The following is a 14,844-nucleotide window of genomic DNA, read 5'->3' as shown; positions in this document are numbered from 1 at the left end:
AACTCAAGAATGGATTGATGGCGTGCGTGAAATAAATAAAGAAGGCCCTCTCAAAGAGGGTGAAGAGGAAGATGACATCAAGCCTGGTGACAGTGCTTCTAATGTGCAATCTTCAAGAGTATCCTCTACCACGTCTTCTGCACGTAGAAAAGTAGAAGCAGAAAAGGCAGCACTGCTGGCACGGGCAGCAAAGTTAAAGGAGAAGCAAGCCCTTGAATTGGAAGAAGCCCAATTGAAAGCTAAGAAAGAACAGTTGGAGCTAGATACAGCCATTGCAGAATCTGATGCCAAGTTACAAGTACTTGAAGATTATGCAGGCACCCAGGATGGAATGAATGACTACTTAAAGTCACGTGGTGCAAAGACATCAAAAGTAGGCTCTAAGACATCAAAGACAGGACCACAAAAGGCATCTAAAGAGGCAGAGGAGCAGTCTCTAACACAACGTTTCGAAAGGAAGGTTGCCTTGGCACCTTCAGGAAGTGAGAGAGACGGCTATGAAGTGATAAGGCGTCAGAATCAGATTACAGAGATGCTCGTCACACAGCAACAATTGTCTTATCTCCCTAAAAGAGACATACCTGTGTTCCATGGTGACCCGCTCACCTACAGGTCCTTTATTAGAGCCTTCGATCACGCCATAGACAGCAAGGCGGGGAACAGCAGAGACACGCTGTATTATTTGGAGCAGTTTACCAGTGGAGAACCACAACATCTAGTCTGCAGCTGTGAACATATGGACCCGGACAGAGGTTACAAAGAAGCCAGGGCGCTACTTCAGAAGCATTATGGTGACGAGTTGAAGATAGCCAATGCCTACATTGAAAAGGCTCTGAAGTGGCCTCAGATGAAGTCTGAGGACGGGACAGCAATGAACACATACGCTCTTTTCCTTATCGGATGTCGAAATACCATGGAAGATATTGAGTTCATGAATGAGATGGACAACCCCACGAATATGAGAGTTGTTATCTCAAAACTTCCTTACAAGATAAGAGAAAAGTGGAGGGTAACAGCGTTTGACATTCAAGAAAGACATGGAAAAAGAGCCAGGTTCTCAGACTTGGTGACATTTATCTCCCGACAAGCGCAGATTGCAAGTTATCCGCTGTTCGGAAATATACAAGACAGTAGCACAGCTACTGAAGGAAAACCAAAGAGCAGTTTTGATACCAAGACCCTGAAGTCTACCAAGCCAAAGGGAAGCAGTTTTGTTACAACTGTAACTTCTGCTGAAGAGGAGAAGTCACAATACTCACCTTACAAGAAGAATGTAACATCCAACACTGTAAATGCTTTCCAGAAACCCTGCTTGTTCTGCCAGAAGAATCACGCTCTGGATGTATGCAGAACTATAAGAGAAAAGCAGGGTAAAGACAGAGTTGAGTTCCTGAAGAAAAGAGGCCTCTGCTTTGGTTGTCTTACGCAGGGACACTTAAAGGGATACTTCACTCTCGGGCCGGGGACACATTTAAAAAAAATATTAAAAATAAATGAAAAAAGTTATGGAAAATTCATGGCCCCCTCACGCATTAGAGTGTCCTACTAATGCGTGAGGGGGCCATGAATTTTCCATAACTTTTTTCATTTATTTTTAATAATTTTTTTAAATGTGTCCCCGTCGGGAGAGTGAAGTATCCCTTTAAGTAAGGACTGCAAAAAGAGGATGACATGTCAAGAATGTTCTCAGAAACATCCAAGCATCTTGCATGTCGACAAAGAAGACAGTGTTCAGTCAAAGAAGAATGAGGACAGCAACACTGAGGAAAGGAGCATCACAAACGCCCTCGTGTCACTAGAGCAAGAGACCTGTGGACGCACTGGGGCCGGAGATGAATGTATCCTTGCAATTGTACCTGTAATGGTTAAGTCCAAGAAAAGTGAGAAGACTGTGAAGACATACGCCTTCTTGGATCAGGGAAGTTCAGCCACCTTCTGTACTGAAGCACTCATGAGACAGCTGAACATCAGAGGCAGGAAGACAGAGATCCTTCTGCGGACTATGGGCCAGGAGAAGCTGGTTCCCAGTTACATCCTGTCTGACCTGGAAGTGTGTGGACTCGAGTCGAAAGATTACATTGACCTACCGAAAGCCTTCACACATAGGGACATACCGGTGAAGAGGGAGAACATTCCCCGGCCAGAAGATGTGATGAGATGGCCCTACTTGAAAGAGGTACAAATCCCGCAGCTCGAAGCAGAAGTCGGCCTGCTGATCGGGACCAACTCGCCTAAAGCTATGGAGCCATGGCAGGTGATTAATAGTGAAGAGGACGGACCCTACGCAGTTAAGACCATCCTTGGTTGGGTAGTGAATGGGCCTGTAAGAAGAGAGGATGACATCACATCAGCAGATGGAGGTCGCAGTCACACAGACAACCGCATTTCCGTAGCAAGCATTGAAGAACTGTTAGTCCAACAGTACAATACAGACTTCCCAGAACAAAGCTGTGAAGACAAAACAGAGATGTCTCAAGAAGATCACAAGTTCATGCGGTCAGTCACTAAGTCTGCTGAGCTTGTTGATGGACATTACTGTATCGGCTTGCCATTGAGGAATGAGACTGCCAATATGCCAAACAACCGCTGTGTAGCTGAGCAGCGTACAGTTGGTCTAAAAAGAAAGCTCAGCAAGAACCCAGACTTCCATGAAGACTACAAGGGATTCATGGCAGGAGTAATAAAGAAAGGCTATGCTGTGAAAATCCCCAAAGAGGAGCTTAGCCGAGAGGATGGACGTGTATGGTATATACCTCACCATGGGGTTTACCATCCAAAGAAAAACAAGATCAGGGTAGTCTTTGACTGCACTGCAAGGTTCCAAGGAACATCACTGAACGATCAGCTGCTTCAGGGACCTGATCTAACTAACACCCTCATTGGCGTCCTGACAAGGTTCAGGGAGGAGCCTGTCGCTATGATGGCCGACATAGAAGCAATGTTCTATCAGGTCAAGGTTCCAGACAAAGATGCTGATCTACTGCGTTTCCTTTGGTGGCCGGATGGTGACCTGAGTCAACCCGTAGAAGACTATCGAATGACTGTGCACCTGTTTGGAGCCACATCGTCTCCCAGTTGTGCATCATATGCCCTAAGAAGAACAACTGAAGACGGAAGGAACGAAACAACACCGGAAGTGGTGGACACAGTCCTCAAAAACTTCTATGTTGATGACTGCTTGAAGTCTGTGTCCTCAGAAGGTCAAGCTGTTGCTCTGGCGAGGGACCTCAGTGCCTTATGTCACACTGGAGGATTCCGTCTGACCAAGTGGGTCAGCAACAGCAGAGTTGTCTTGTCGTCTATCCTGGAAGAAGATAGAGCTACTGAAGTCAAAAATTTGGACTTGAGCCATAACCAGCTTCCTATGGAGAGAGCTCTTGGTATCCAGTGGTGCACTGAATCAGATACGTTCCAGTTCAAGATGCAGCCACAGGATAAACCAGTCACAAGACGAGGGATTCTCTCCGTGGTCAGCTCCGTTTATGACCCCCTCGGTTTTCTGGCCCCCTTCGTTCTGCCTGCGAAGCTTCTACTAAGAGATCTGTGTAGAGAGAAGAAAGGCTGGGATGATGAAATCCAGGGTGAGCAGGCACAAAGATGGATGAAGTGGTTAGCCGACCTGACACAACTTGCAGATTTTTGCTGGGAAAGATGCCTCAAGCCTGTAGGGTTTGGATCTACAAGGATGGCACAGCTCCACCATTTTTCAGATGCCAGTGAGAATGGCTACGGCACAGCTACCTACATCTCACTGACAAATGCACAAGGCAAGAAACACGTCTCCTTTCTGATGGGCAAGTCCAGAGTGGCACCGCTCAAGCAGGTTACTATGCCTAGGATGGAATTGACGGCAGCCGTCGTCGCAGTCAAGATCGACAAGATGATGAGACAGGAGCTTCAAGTACCACTTGAACCGTCTGTCTTCTGGACGGATAGTACTACTGTACTGAAGTACATCGAGAATGATACGGCTCGCTTCAAGACTTTTGTAGCCAACCGAATCTCGATTATCCGTGAGGCTACTACCCCAACCCAGTGGAGGTATGTAAACACCTCAGTTAACCCAGCAGATCACGCTTCAAGAGGTTTGAAAACTGTGCTGAGAACTTTTGTCAATGTGAGATTTGGATTCATGGCCCGAGTTTCCTGATGAAAAATCAAAGTGAGTGGCCAGAAAGACCAGATCAGTCGAATCATGTTGAGGAAGATGACGTCGAGATCAAAAGGTCAGCTGTAGTCAGTCTTCTTACCACAGACACGAACACTGCTACACTGAGTAAGCTAATTGATCACTACTCAAGCTGGCATCAGCTGAAGAAAGCAGTGGCTTGGTTTCTCCGGCTAAGGGAGTTGCTGCTGCACCTAAGTGGCACAAGGAAAGAGCTACAAGCTACCATCAGTCACTCTGAAGATGACCCAGTCAAGCAAGAGATGCTTCTCAAGCAGCAACTGGAGAAACATAGAACAACTTTGGAAAAGAAGCCGCTCACGGTTGAAGACCTGAACGCGGCTGAACAAGAGCTAATTCTCTTCAGTCAGAAGCATTCATTCCCAGAAGAAATTGAAGCTTTGCAAAGAAGGGCACATGTCAAGAAGTGTAGCCCACTTTACAAGTTGGACCCAGTTCTGCAGGATGGAGTGTTGAGAGTAGGTGGACGGTTGAGTAGGTCTGCTATGCCAGAAGAGGCCAAGCATCCCGCCATCCTTTCAAAGCACCAAAGAGTTGCTACTCTCATCCTTCGGCACATCCATCAGGAAGTTGGGCATTGTGGTAGGAATCACATGCTCGCAAAGTTACGGCAGAAGTATTGGATTCCTAAAGCTAACTCTGCGGTGAGAATAATTGTCTCAGAATGCACTGTGTGCAGAAGATTGAATGCCAAGGTTGGAGAGCAGAAGATGGCAGATCTGCCAGAAGACCGCTTGCTGCCCGACAAACCCCCCTTTACGAATGTAGGGGTGGATTACTTCGGACCATTTGAGGTCAAACGAGGGCGCAGTATGGTCAAACGATACGGTGTAATCTTCACCTGCCTCACAATCAGAGCAGTTCATATCGAAGTAGCCCACTCTCTGGATACCGATTCTTGTATCAACGCTCTGCGTCGCTTCATCAGTAGAAGAGGACAGGTGGCTGTTATACGTTCCGATAATGGTACAAACTTTGTCGGAGCAGAGAGGGAGCTGCGTGAAGCTATTAAGGAACTTGATCAGTCCAAGATACAGGATGTGATGATGAAGAAAGGGATCAAGTGGACATTCAATCCACCAGCTGCTTCCCACCATGGAGGGGTATGGGAAAGGCAGATCCGAACAGTAAGGAAGATTCTGAATTCAGTGCTCAAGCAGCAGACCATGGATGATGAAGGTCTTCAGACTGTCTTGTGTGAGGTTGAGGCCGTCATAAATGATCGTCCCATCACCAAGGTCTCAGATGATCCGAACGATCTTGAGGCACTTACTCCGAATCATTTGCTGTTGTTGAAGACACAACCAAATGTGCCTCCAGGTGTTTTCAAGAGAGAAGATCTGTACGCGCGACGGAGATGGAGACAAATCCAGTACCTTGCTGACCTGTTCTGGTCAAGATGGACCCATGAGTACTTGCCGCTCCTTCAGGAACGGAAGAAATGGTCGACAGTAAGAAGGAATTTCCAACCTGGAGACGTCGTTCTGATTGTGGATGACTCCGCTCCTAGAAATTCATGGATGATGGGAAGAATCCTCAAGACTATGCCAGATTCAAGGGGAGTTGTGCGTCGTGTCAGTGTGCAGACGAAAACCAGCACCCTTGAGAGACCAATTACGAAGCTCTGTCTGCTACAAGAGGCAGTGTGAAGAGTTCCTAACAACAGTAAAGGAATGTATTTCAGTTGATTTGTTGATCTTATTATGTATGGCTCTAAGTAATGCTAAGTTGTAATTGTTATGCTTCCCGCCTAGCCAATTAGGGGCCGGAAATGTGAGAGCCATATTTAAAAGAAATCTGTATTAGAGTATTTTTGAGTACTTTGAGTATTTGGATTACATTGCATGATTGCTATTATTTTGTACATGCTTGTGAGTTTACAGCTAATTAAGTTCATTGAGCCAGTTGCTAGAACAGCCTTTGATTAGAAGCTTTCTGTATTAACAGCACCTGTGTCTAGAAATGTTGGTCAGTCTAGAGCTGGAAGCCTAGGAGCAAACACAGTTTTTTGACCTTGTTAAGAACCTACAAACCTGTTAAGTTAGAACCACCTTTTTGAACACTTTGGATGTATATGTCATGTATGTTTTTTCTGTGCACGTTTTTCTTCACTAAAAAGTTAAACTCATCAAGGTGTGATTTTTTGGAGTCAAGCTTATTGTTTTTTGGGCTTTCACTGGAATTAAGAATTGGGACCAACAATACCCTTATAAACAAAGACTTGAAACATGTCTGATTGCGAACGCGGAAGGAGGCGCCTCCGACCAAGTGGAGCTTACTATGTAACCCTGCTCAGGTTGTGTGTCTGTCTGTCTGTATGTCTGTCTGTGTGCATGCACTACCTATGTAGAGGGCGCCAGAGTGCAGGAATTTAGACAATGCTCTGATTTAAATGCAACACCACACACACACACACACACACACACACACACACACACACACACACACACACACAATGTTCTCTCCCCATCACAGTGAAATAACACGGATTACAAGTCCGTAAATACACAATATTTTCGAGCTGCGTTCGCTTCCAGCGTTCGCGCGTCTTACTTGTATATTAGACCGTGAATGCATTCCCTGTAAAGTATTCACCCGTGTGTGTGTGTGTGTGTGTGTGTGTGTGTGTGTGTGTGAGATGATTGACAAACTGACAAATTCAGTTCAAACTCAGTCCTTTTGCCAAGTACACTACGTTAAAATTGTCTTTGACATTCATATTCCTTTTATAAATAAAGACTTTAAATATGTCAGATATATAGACAGTGAATCTTCAGCTGGAAATGCATTCCCTGTGAAGTATTCACCTGTGTGTGTGTGTGTGTGTGTGTGTGTGTGTGTGTGTGTGTGTGTGTGTGTGATTGACAAAATGACAAATTCAGTTAAAACCCAGTTCTTTTGCCAAGTACAGTACATTAAAATTGTCTGCCATTCATTGCAACAATATACTATAGGCAGAAATGTTGGGGATGATCTCCTTGGGCTGGATGGTTGTACAACCTCCACTCAGCTTTCCAACTTTAGGTTTGGACTTTTCTTTCCATCCACACACCCTGCACTACACCCTGTTCCACTCATGCATACACTTACACACTACTGACTTGTGACTCCACACCACATTGCATCCATAGCCCTATCATGCTTTGTTTGTACATTCATTTATGCTTTAGTTGCTTTTTGTTAGTCTGATTAGTTAATAAATGTTACTTGTTACACTTTTACCCGGGGTCTCCCTTCCCCTTTATTTGCCATAGCGAGAGCCAGCTTTGACATTTAACTCTAAAAATTTAGAGCTATTTAAGTCTTATTTAACGAAACAAACTGCACCTTCAATACTATGTACACTTGCAGTGGTTGGAGGTGATCTCCCGACTCCTCCATTCAGATATTTAGACCCTGGCGTCAGGTAGGACACTAGTCACCTACCAGTTGACAAGTAGCACTGCCTTGAGCAATAGCTCCCCTGCATGGGCCCTGGACAAGAGGGAATTCTGTCTTGACAGGGCAGTAGAATGTTGGTCCATCACATAGACCAGGGTTTAAATCCTGGGTAGAACATAAAAGTTACGGATCACAGCTTTAAGCGAGACCCCTTAAACACAAAACTCACTTACTGCAAGCTGTTGTGGACATTGGCACCTAAAACATTTTATTTCACTCAAGTAATGTAATGAAATATAATGTTGAGTGCTGCCATCTACTGGTAGACCAATGGCAATGACTACATAATTCAACCGGTTGGAAAACTACAGCTTCATCTAGAAACACACGAGACATCAATTCAGACATATATCGTTACTGTATACTCTCCACATATTAACCGGCAGTCATCAATGCAGCATGAGAGACGGCCTCACGAATACAGGTGCATTGGAAATAAAGATATTATAGAATGTCATTTATAGAATGTCATACCATTTATAGAAATGCAGACCAGTTACAGAAAAGCAGACCAGTTATATAATTGCAGACCAGTTGCAGAAATGCAGAACATTAGCCCGTGTACACAGAGTAATGTGTCTGAATAGAAAGAAAGGCACTCTATAAATGTCTCAGTAAATACAATTACCACTCGTTAAGTCAGCAGAATCCAAGGCTTGTGCATAAGACGCTAACCTCTTAAAGGTAGGTGATCTTCTTTAATCACATACTCCATACACATGAAAGCCCATTTCCACCACTGAATAGAAATAATAAATACTAATCTGTATGATAGGCAATTGCAAGAAAAAACTGAATGTCCGAATAGAGGGGGAAAAAATGGCAGAATTCGGATTTTACTCAGTGGAAACAGGCTTCTATAATACTGGGATAACGCCCGATGCTGAAAACAAAACAACTCTTATTTACTAAATAACCGCAATCTCAATGTGAATCCCAATGGCGTGAACACAGCCTTTTCTAAATATTACTTTATATGCACTCCAAAAAGTTCAGAAACAATGATTCAAAATGTGCCCAGTTTGCTGCATTCGTTGGCCTGAGTTTCTGCGGCACCGCGGCACAATAATTAGCTTAGTCTGTAACAATCACAGCCTCTTGCAATTTGCAAATACATACAAGACAGTGATGCAATTTTCAATATTTCTTGGCAATTTGTAATGAGCCCTTGACCAAAAACAGAGACAGATGGGAGTGTTTGTTAGTCTAGATGAAGGGGAACAGTCGTTTCTTGAGAATGTAGAGGACAGTGGCCAGGAACAGAGCCAGGGCCAGGAAGATGAGCAGCTTGTCCGTCAGCTCGCGACGGTTGTACTTAAGAATGAGCTTCCTGCCCAGGTGGATGGTCCCCGTCATGGACTTGAACTCCTCGTTGGTCTCCAGAATCGTCCTGGAGGACGTGGCTACACAGCAGAGAGGAGAGGAGACCAAAATGTGAGGCGACATTAGATAGATACAGATGAATGAAACGATTCTGACGATTTTGCTAAATAATTGCGATTATCTCATATAATTTGCGGTCAGGAGATGATGCAATAATTGAGACAGGCCTAATGATGACAGCACGCACGCACACACACACGCATGCAGTGTCTTACACAGTGTGCCGATGGAGTCTTCACTCTGTTTGACGTTGTGGTCCATCATCCTGCAGATAGACATCAGGCTGTCTGTGATGTCACCACTGCTCTGAACCAAGCTCTCCTTCGTCACCTTCCTGACTCATACACGCATGCATGCATACACACACACACACACACACACATATATCATACGCACGCACACAAGCACAGGAACTTAGGGTCAAGGCAGCATGTGGTTGGTTTGAGATTTCAAATTTTCGATTATCTTCTTAGCGATTATCCTATCGATTAACTTTTATAATTTACTTTATACTTAATCATACAATGGCGTCACTCACAAATACCAAAAATAGCTGATCTAGAAGCTCATAACGCATCGGATCACAACGTGTTGTGAGCTTGCAGATCTTACATTTTGAGTATTTTTTAAATGTATTATTTTGTTCAAATTATTATTATTGTCAATTATTGTTTTATAATTGATTAAATTGATTAGTTCTATTAAGTGTTGCACCCCTACAGTTTCCTGAAGGCTTTTGTAGTGGATTGCCTAAATGTCAGTTGTATACTCACCTTTGTGAGTGTAGTATTTTAGTTGTACTCACCTCTGTCTGACTATAGGGTTTTGTTGGCCGTACAACAATTCATCTTTCTCCATGTTGTCGATGGCCAGTTTACAGGCCAGGTTGGCTTTACGCCATGCCGTCTGATTACTGACACACACACACACACACACACACACACACACACACACACACACACACACACACACACACACACACACACATTAGACTTGCTTTCATGCAATTAAACAATTACTTGTTCTATGATGTTGTGTTAACCCATGACGAATTCACTTCTCAAACTAAATAAATCCTGATGTAGGGCTGGGAATTATATGGATATTATATCTACCGTAATACGATTCTAGATATCATCTGGGATTCTGGATATCGCCGCTCACACTGAGCACTATAACAACATAGTTTTTATTATTTTTAAGTCAAGTGAATGGCAGAGTCCACACCAAAACTATAACAAATACAATGGCAAACAATATAATTTTAGTTATAGTGCTCAGTGCAACCCTTAGGTAGGGTAAGTGATATTTCTTAAAAGGTTAAAGCACTATATTCTGATAGTATTGCTATAGAGTGTTTGTTCAGTAACAGGGGTCTCTCTGTCTCTCCAGCTCTTTGATAGAAAATACATTTAGATAGGTGACACCATTTCAGCCAATCAGGAGAGAGTACCCAACTACCCAGCTTCATTTTTTATAGGGTTCCGGTTCCAATTTCATTTCTTTGTGTCATCACTTCCTATTTCACTTGTTTAATCTGTATCCTGTCTGAGTTCTCTGTCCTGATTTGATAAAATTGGTATCCTGACCTGAAAATGCATTTTCTGTTTAATAAAGAGCAGGAGAGACATGGAGACTGTTACTGAACAAACACTCTATAGCAATGAGTACTATCAGAATATAAAGCTATTTAACACTTATTTTAACAAAAGAAAACCACTTACCCTACCTTTAAGTGTTGTCTTTTCCTGGTTTTAATCACTTAAGCCTCAAGATATATGTTAAAAATCACACCCAGTGTGAAGGTGGCGGTGTGGTCATCACAGTGGTCATCAGATCCCAGTCCTATTTATAGGTTATTAATGTCATCGTGTGTCTCGCTAGCCAATCAGAGTGCTGAATAGAGTCAGCCAATAGAGTCAGCCAATCACAGTACAGCTAGGGGTGTACTAATGAGCCAATCACAATACAGCGGAGGGTGTACTAATAAGGTGTCCCAACCCCACTTATAGAGGCGGCTACACCGCCCCAAATTTTTTTCACAACCTGATGGCTTATTGCTCAAGTTACGTCAGTTTCAGACAAACACATTTTCTATGAGCACATCCCACAATGTCCAACATGTACAAAGTATATTAGTGTCCATGTTGCTTGTGTAAACCTCAGTATCTGCTTGCGTTGGCTTTCCGTCTCCGTTTGGATGGCCAGTCTGTCTTCCTCTCTGTCCTGCTCTTTGGCCATCTGCTCCAGGTCCTGTCAAAAACAACCACCACAAAAAATCAAACATTGTTTCGTCGTACACCACTGGTTCTCTCAACGGTGAGTTCAGGGACCACCGGGGCCGGGTCCAAATGGACCTTTTTTTTGGGTCTGTAACAATGAGAGTGTACACTCTCAAGAGTTAAATTAAGAGTGTAGATTGGGGTCCCACTTCCAGAGATAAAAAAATCATATCAAATGGGGGGGTCCTTGAAATGAAAAAGGTTGAGAATCACTGACCTAAACTATACCAATCTACACTGTAAATTCCTCTGTTTATTTAACTCTGAGAGTGTGCAAATGGAAACAGATCCATCTGGTTCCATTTGCACTCTCTCAGAGTTACAGACACGCAAGGGTCCATTTGAACCCCTGGTGGTCCCTGGACCCGACATTGAGAAACAGTGCTGTACACCATTCCGTAATTATCAGTGGTGGAAAGTAACTAAGTACATTTACTTAAGTACTGTACTTAAGTACAATTTTTAGGTATTTGTACTTTACTTGAGTATTTCCAATTTCCAATACTTTTACTTCTACTCTAAATATTGTACTTTTACTCCACTACATTTACTTGAAAACTTTAGTTACTAGTTACTTTTCAGATATAAATTATGATATAATGAAACATACATTAACCACTTTAAACCTATTTTATACCTAGGCTATTTGAAAATAGCCGATTTACAAGCTCACAGCGGCGCGTTGTGAGCTTGTAGATCTGCTATTTTCAAATATTTAGTACTTTTACTTTTGGTAAGTACATTTTGATGCCAATACTTTTGTACTTTTACTCAAGTAAATTTTTAATTCTGGACTTTTACTTAACAGAGTATTTTTATATTGCTGTATTGGTACTTTTACTTAAGTAAAGAATTTGAGTACTTTTTCCACCACTGAGTATTATTAAGTATTGTACAATTGATTCTAAACGTATGTGCGACACAGCTACAACAGCAAGGTGTGTGTGTGTGTGTGTGTGTGTGTGTGTGTGTGTGTGTGTGTGTGTGTGTGTGTGTGTGTGTGTGTGTGTGTGTACGGTTTACTTGCCTGTATCCGCAGTCTGAGATGGTTGAACTTCACCTTGACCAGAGAGTTGAGCTCCATGAGAGTAGACTGAGGGCCCGGACAATCTCTGATGTCCTGCAGCACACGTACATGTACACACACGCAAACATTGCATGAGAGATTATGGATAATAATCAATAGGTGAGTATTAAACTTAGAACATTTAATTGTAGTATTTAATTAAAAAAAATTAAAGAGTTCATTACATTACATTTCCATTGGAGAATAGGTGGACATAGCCAATTATCTTAGGTAATTATTTACTCAATTACTGTACTTAAGTACAATTTTGAGGTATTTTTTACTATACTTGAGTAATTCCAATTTTCAATAGCTTTTTACTCCATTACATCTCTGAGGCAAATATTGTACTTTTACTCCACTACAATTATTTGAACACTTTAGTTACTTTGTAGATTTTGATTATTATTATTACAAAACATACATTACCCACTTCAGCCCTATACATTTCGGCCCTAAAAGCATTTCAGAACGAATACACGCCTAAAGTTCCGTAAATAGAATAGAAAAAATATATATAGATTTTTTATTCTACAACAATGTAACAACGTTATAACTAGGCGGGTAATATTGCCCCCATTGAAACATAGGGCGCGTTCGAAAATACAGCACTGAGCGCACTGGCCAACAAACTAATAGGCGAGTGTGCTCCGGTGCGTAATTTTCGAACGCGCCCATATTTAGTCCTTAAATGCTTTGTAATGTTGTATGGTCATGGATCACACGACGGTCGTCTGTCACGAGTCACGGCCGTCATGGATGAACTTCAATCTGGTGTTTGCATTTTCTCCCTTTTTGGCCCTTCATCTACATAAACGTTCAGACTTCAAATATAAAGTGCTTACCCCACGGCCACGGATGTCAAAATTAGGTACGGGCCCTCAGAATTACCCGTATTTTCCGTATTGTTCAATAAAAAGCATTTTAATCCGATGGGTGGCCATTTTCTCATAGAGTTATCATTGTATAAGAGTGCAATACACCTCCCAACCGATAGGGCAGCGCAGTTGAAAGCATATGGAGGAAATACAGAGAAAATGGCCACCGATCGGATTAAAATGCTTTTTATTTAACAATACGGAAGATACTGGTACTTCTGCGGACCCGAACGGAATTGTAACATCCATGGCTGTGGGTTAGCTCGATAAATTTGAAATCTGTCATGACATGACAGTCATGTTTCAGGGCTCTAGTGTTTTATTTAGGTGGAACGAATACACGCCAGAAGTTCCGTAAATAGAATCACAAAAATAAAAACCGTTTTATTTGTATTGTACAACAACGTAACAACGTTATAACTGGGGTAATATTGCCCCATGGTTACCTATTTAGTCTTTAAACGTTTTTCAATGTTTACTATTTGTAGAACTTCATAACAATGGGTCTGAACTGTATCGTTATGATCTAGACAGACTGTTCATCTCAGTAGAATTAACAAGTTACATAACAATTGTATAATGACGTGAATGCTAGAACATTCCTGATGGTTTACCTGAATGACAGCTTTAATCTCCAGGTCATATTTGATGATTTCTTGTGCACAAATTCGGACGTGTACGTCCAAAGAAGCCGCCATGATTGTTTTGCTGTTGTACGGCAACAATGAGGGACAATCCACACCAAAAAAAGGGCTTGTAAAATCACTGTTTCCCAAACAGTGGGTTGGGACCCATTTTTGGGTCGCGGACTAATTGGCTCGCGAGTAAATATCCCCTATTTTGTCTTCCATAAAAATAAAAATGTCAAAATAATTCAAATTGTAAAAATTTCCATAAATAAAATAAAATAAAATGTTTAAGAAGTAGTGAAAATAGCAGATCTACAAGCTCACAGCATGGCGCAAATCGACACGTTGTGAGCTTGTAGATCTGCTATGTTCACAAGTTTGGGTCCCGGGCAAATGTCTAATTTCTCTTTTGGGTCTTGAGCTAAAAAGTTTGAGAACCACATGGTTAAATCATGAGTAAAATGACCAGAACATTTTTTTTTTTTAAATAATAGACCAGTGAGTGGAGTCTGGAGATCCGAAGGGGTCATTGGTCCCCAGCAAAAATACAGCTAAATTAAAACATCTTTGCTATCTTTGAAACATTTTTACCACAAAAATCTTGTATGGAAGTCCCTGGCACAAAATATTTTCAGATGAGGGTCCACGGCAACTTAGCCTACATATTTATCCTTGACATGAGAATGTTTGAGAACCACTGTCATAGACACAGTGGACAAAACATCTTGATAGCAAAAAATAGCAATGCGCCCACACACACACACACACACACACACACACACACACACACACACACACACACACACACACACACACACACACACACACACACACACACACACACACACACACAATAACGAACAGTCAGAATGTGGTGCTAATGTTTTTATTACTTTGATATTAAAATCAAAAATAATCAGACTACTGTGGTTACAAGAATTGTGGTACCAACTCCTGGCTGATACAACACAGAGAG

General features: G+C 42.2%; 1 protein-coding gene across 1 annotated transcript; it reads right to left on the bottom strand.

Annotated features, from left to right (window-relative positions):
* Window positions 1–7,886: 7,886 nt before the first annotated feature.
* Window positions 7,887–13,949, bottom strand: bnip1b (BCL2 interacting protein 1b). Its single transcript, XM_080434901.1, has 6 exons — window positions 13,854–13,949; window positions 12,323–12,415; window positions 11,175–11,266; window positions 9,819–9,926; window positions 9,229–9,347; window positions 7,887–9,033 (listed from the first exon to the last, which is right to left on the bottom strand). Exons 1-6 carry the CDS (start codon window positions 13,935–13,937, stop codon window positions 8,837–8,839), a joined length of 693 nt encoding a protein of 230 aa, XP_080291027.1. The 5' UTR covers window positions 13,938–13,949; the 3' UTR covers window positions 7,887–8,836.
* Between the last annotated feature and the right edge of the window lie 895 nt (window positions 13,950–14,844).

This window comes from Gymnoscopelus braueri (genome assembly GCF_963280865.1).
Source record: "Gymnoscopelus braueri genome assembly, chromosome: 8".
Lineage (NCBI taxonomy): Eukaryota > Metazoa > Chordata > Actinopteri > Myctophiformes > Myctophidae > Gymnoscopelus > Gymnoscopelus braueri.
The sequence above is the reverse complement of the archived record's forward strand: the minus strand, read 5'-3'. Positions and strand labels throughout refer to the sequence as shown.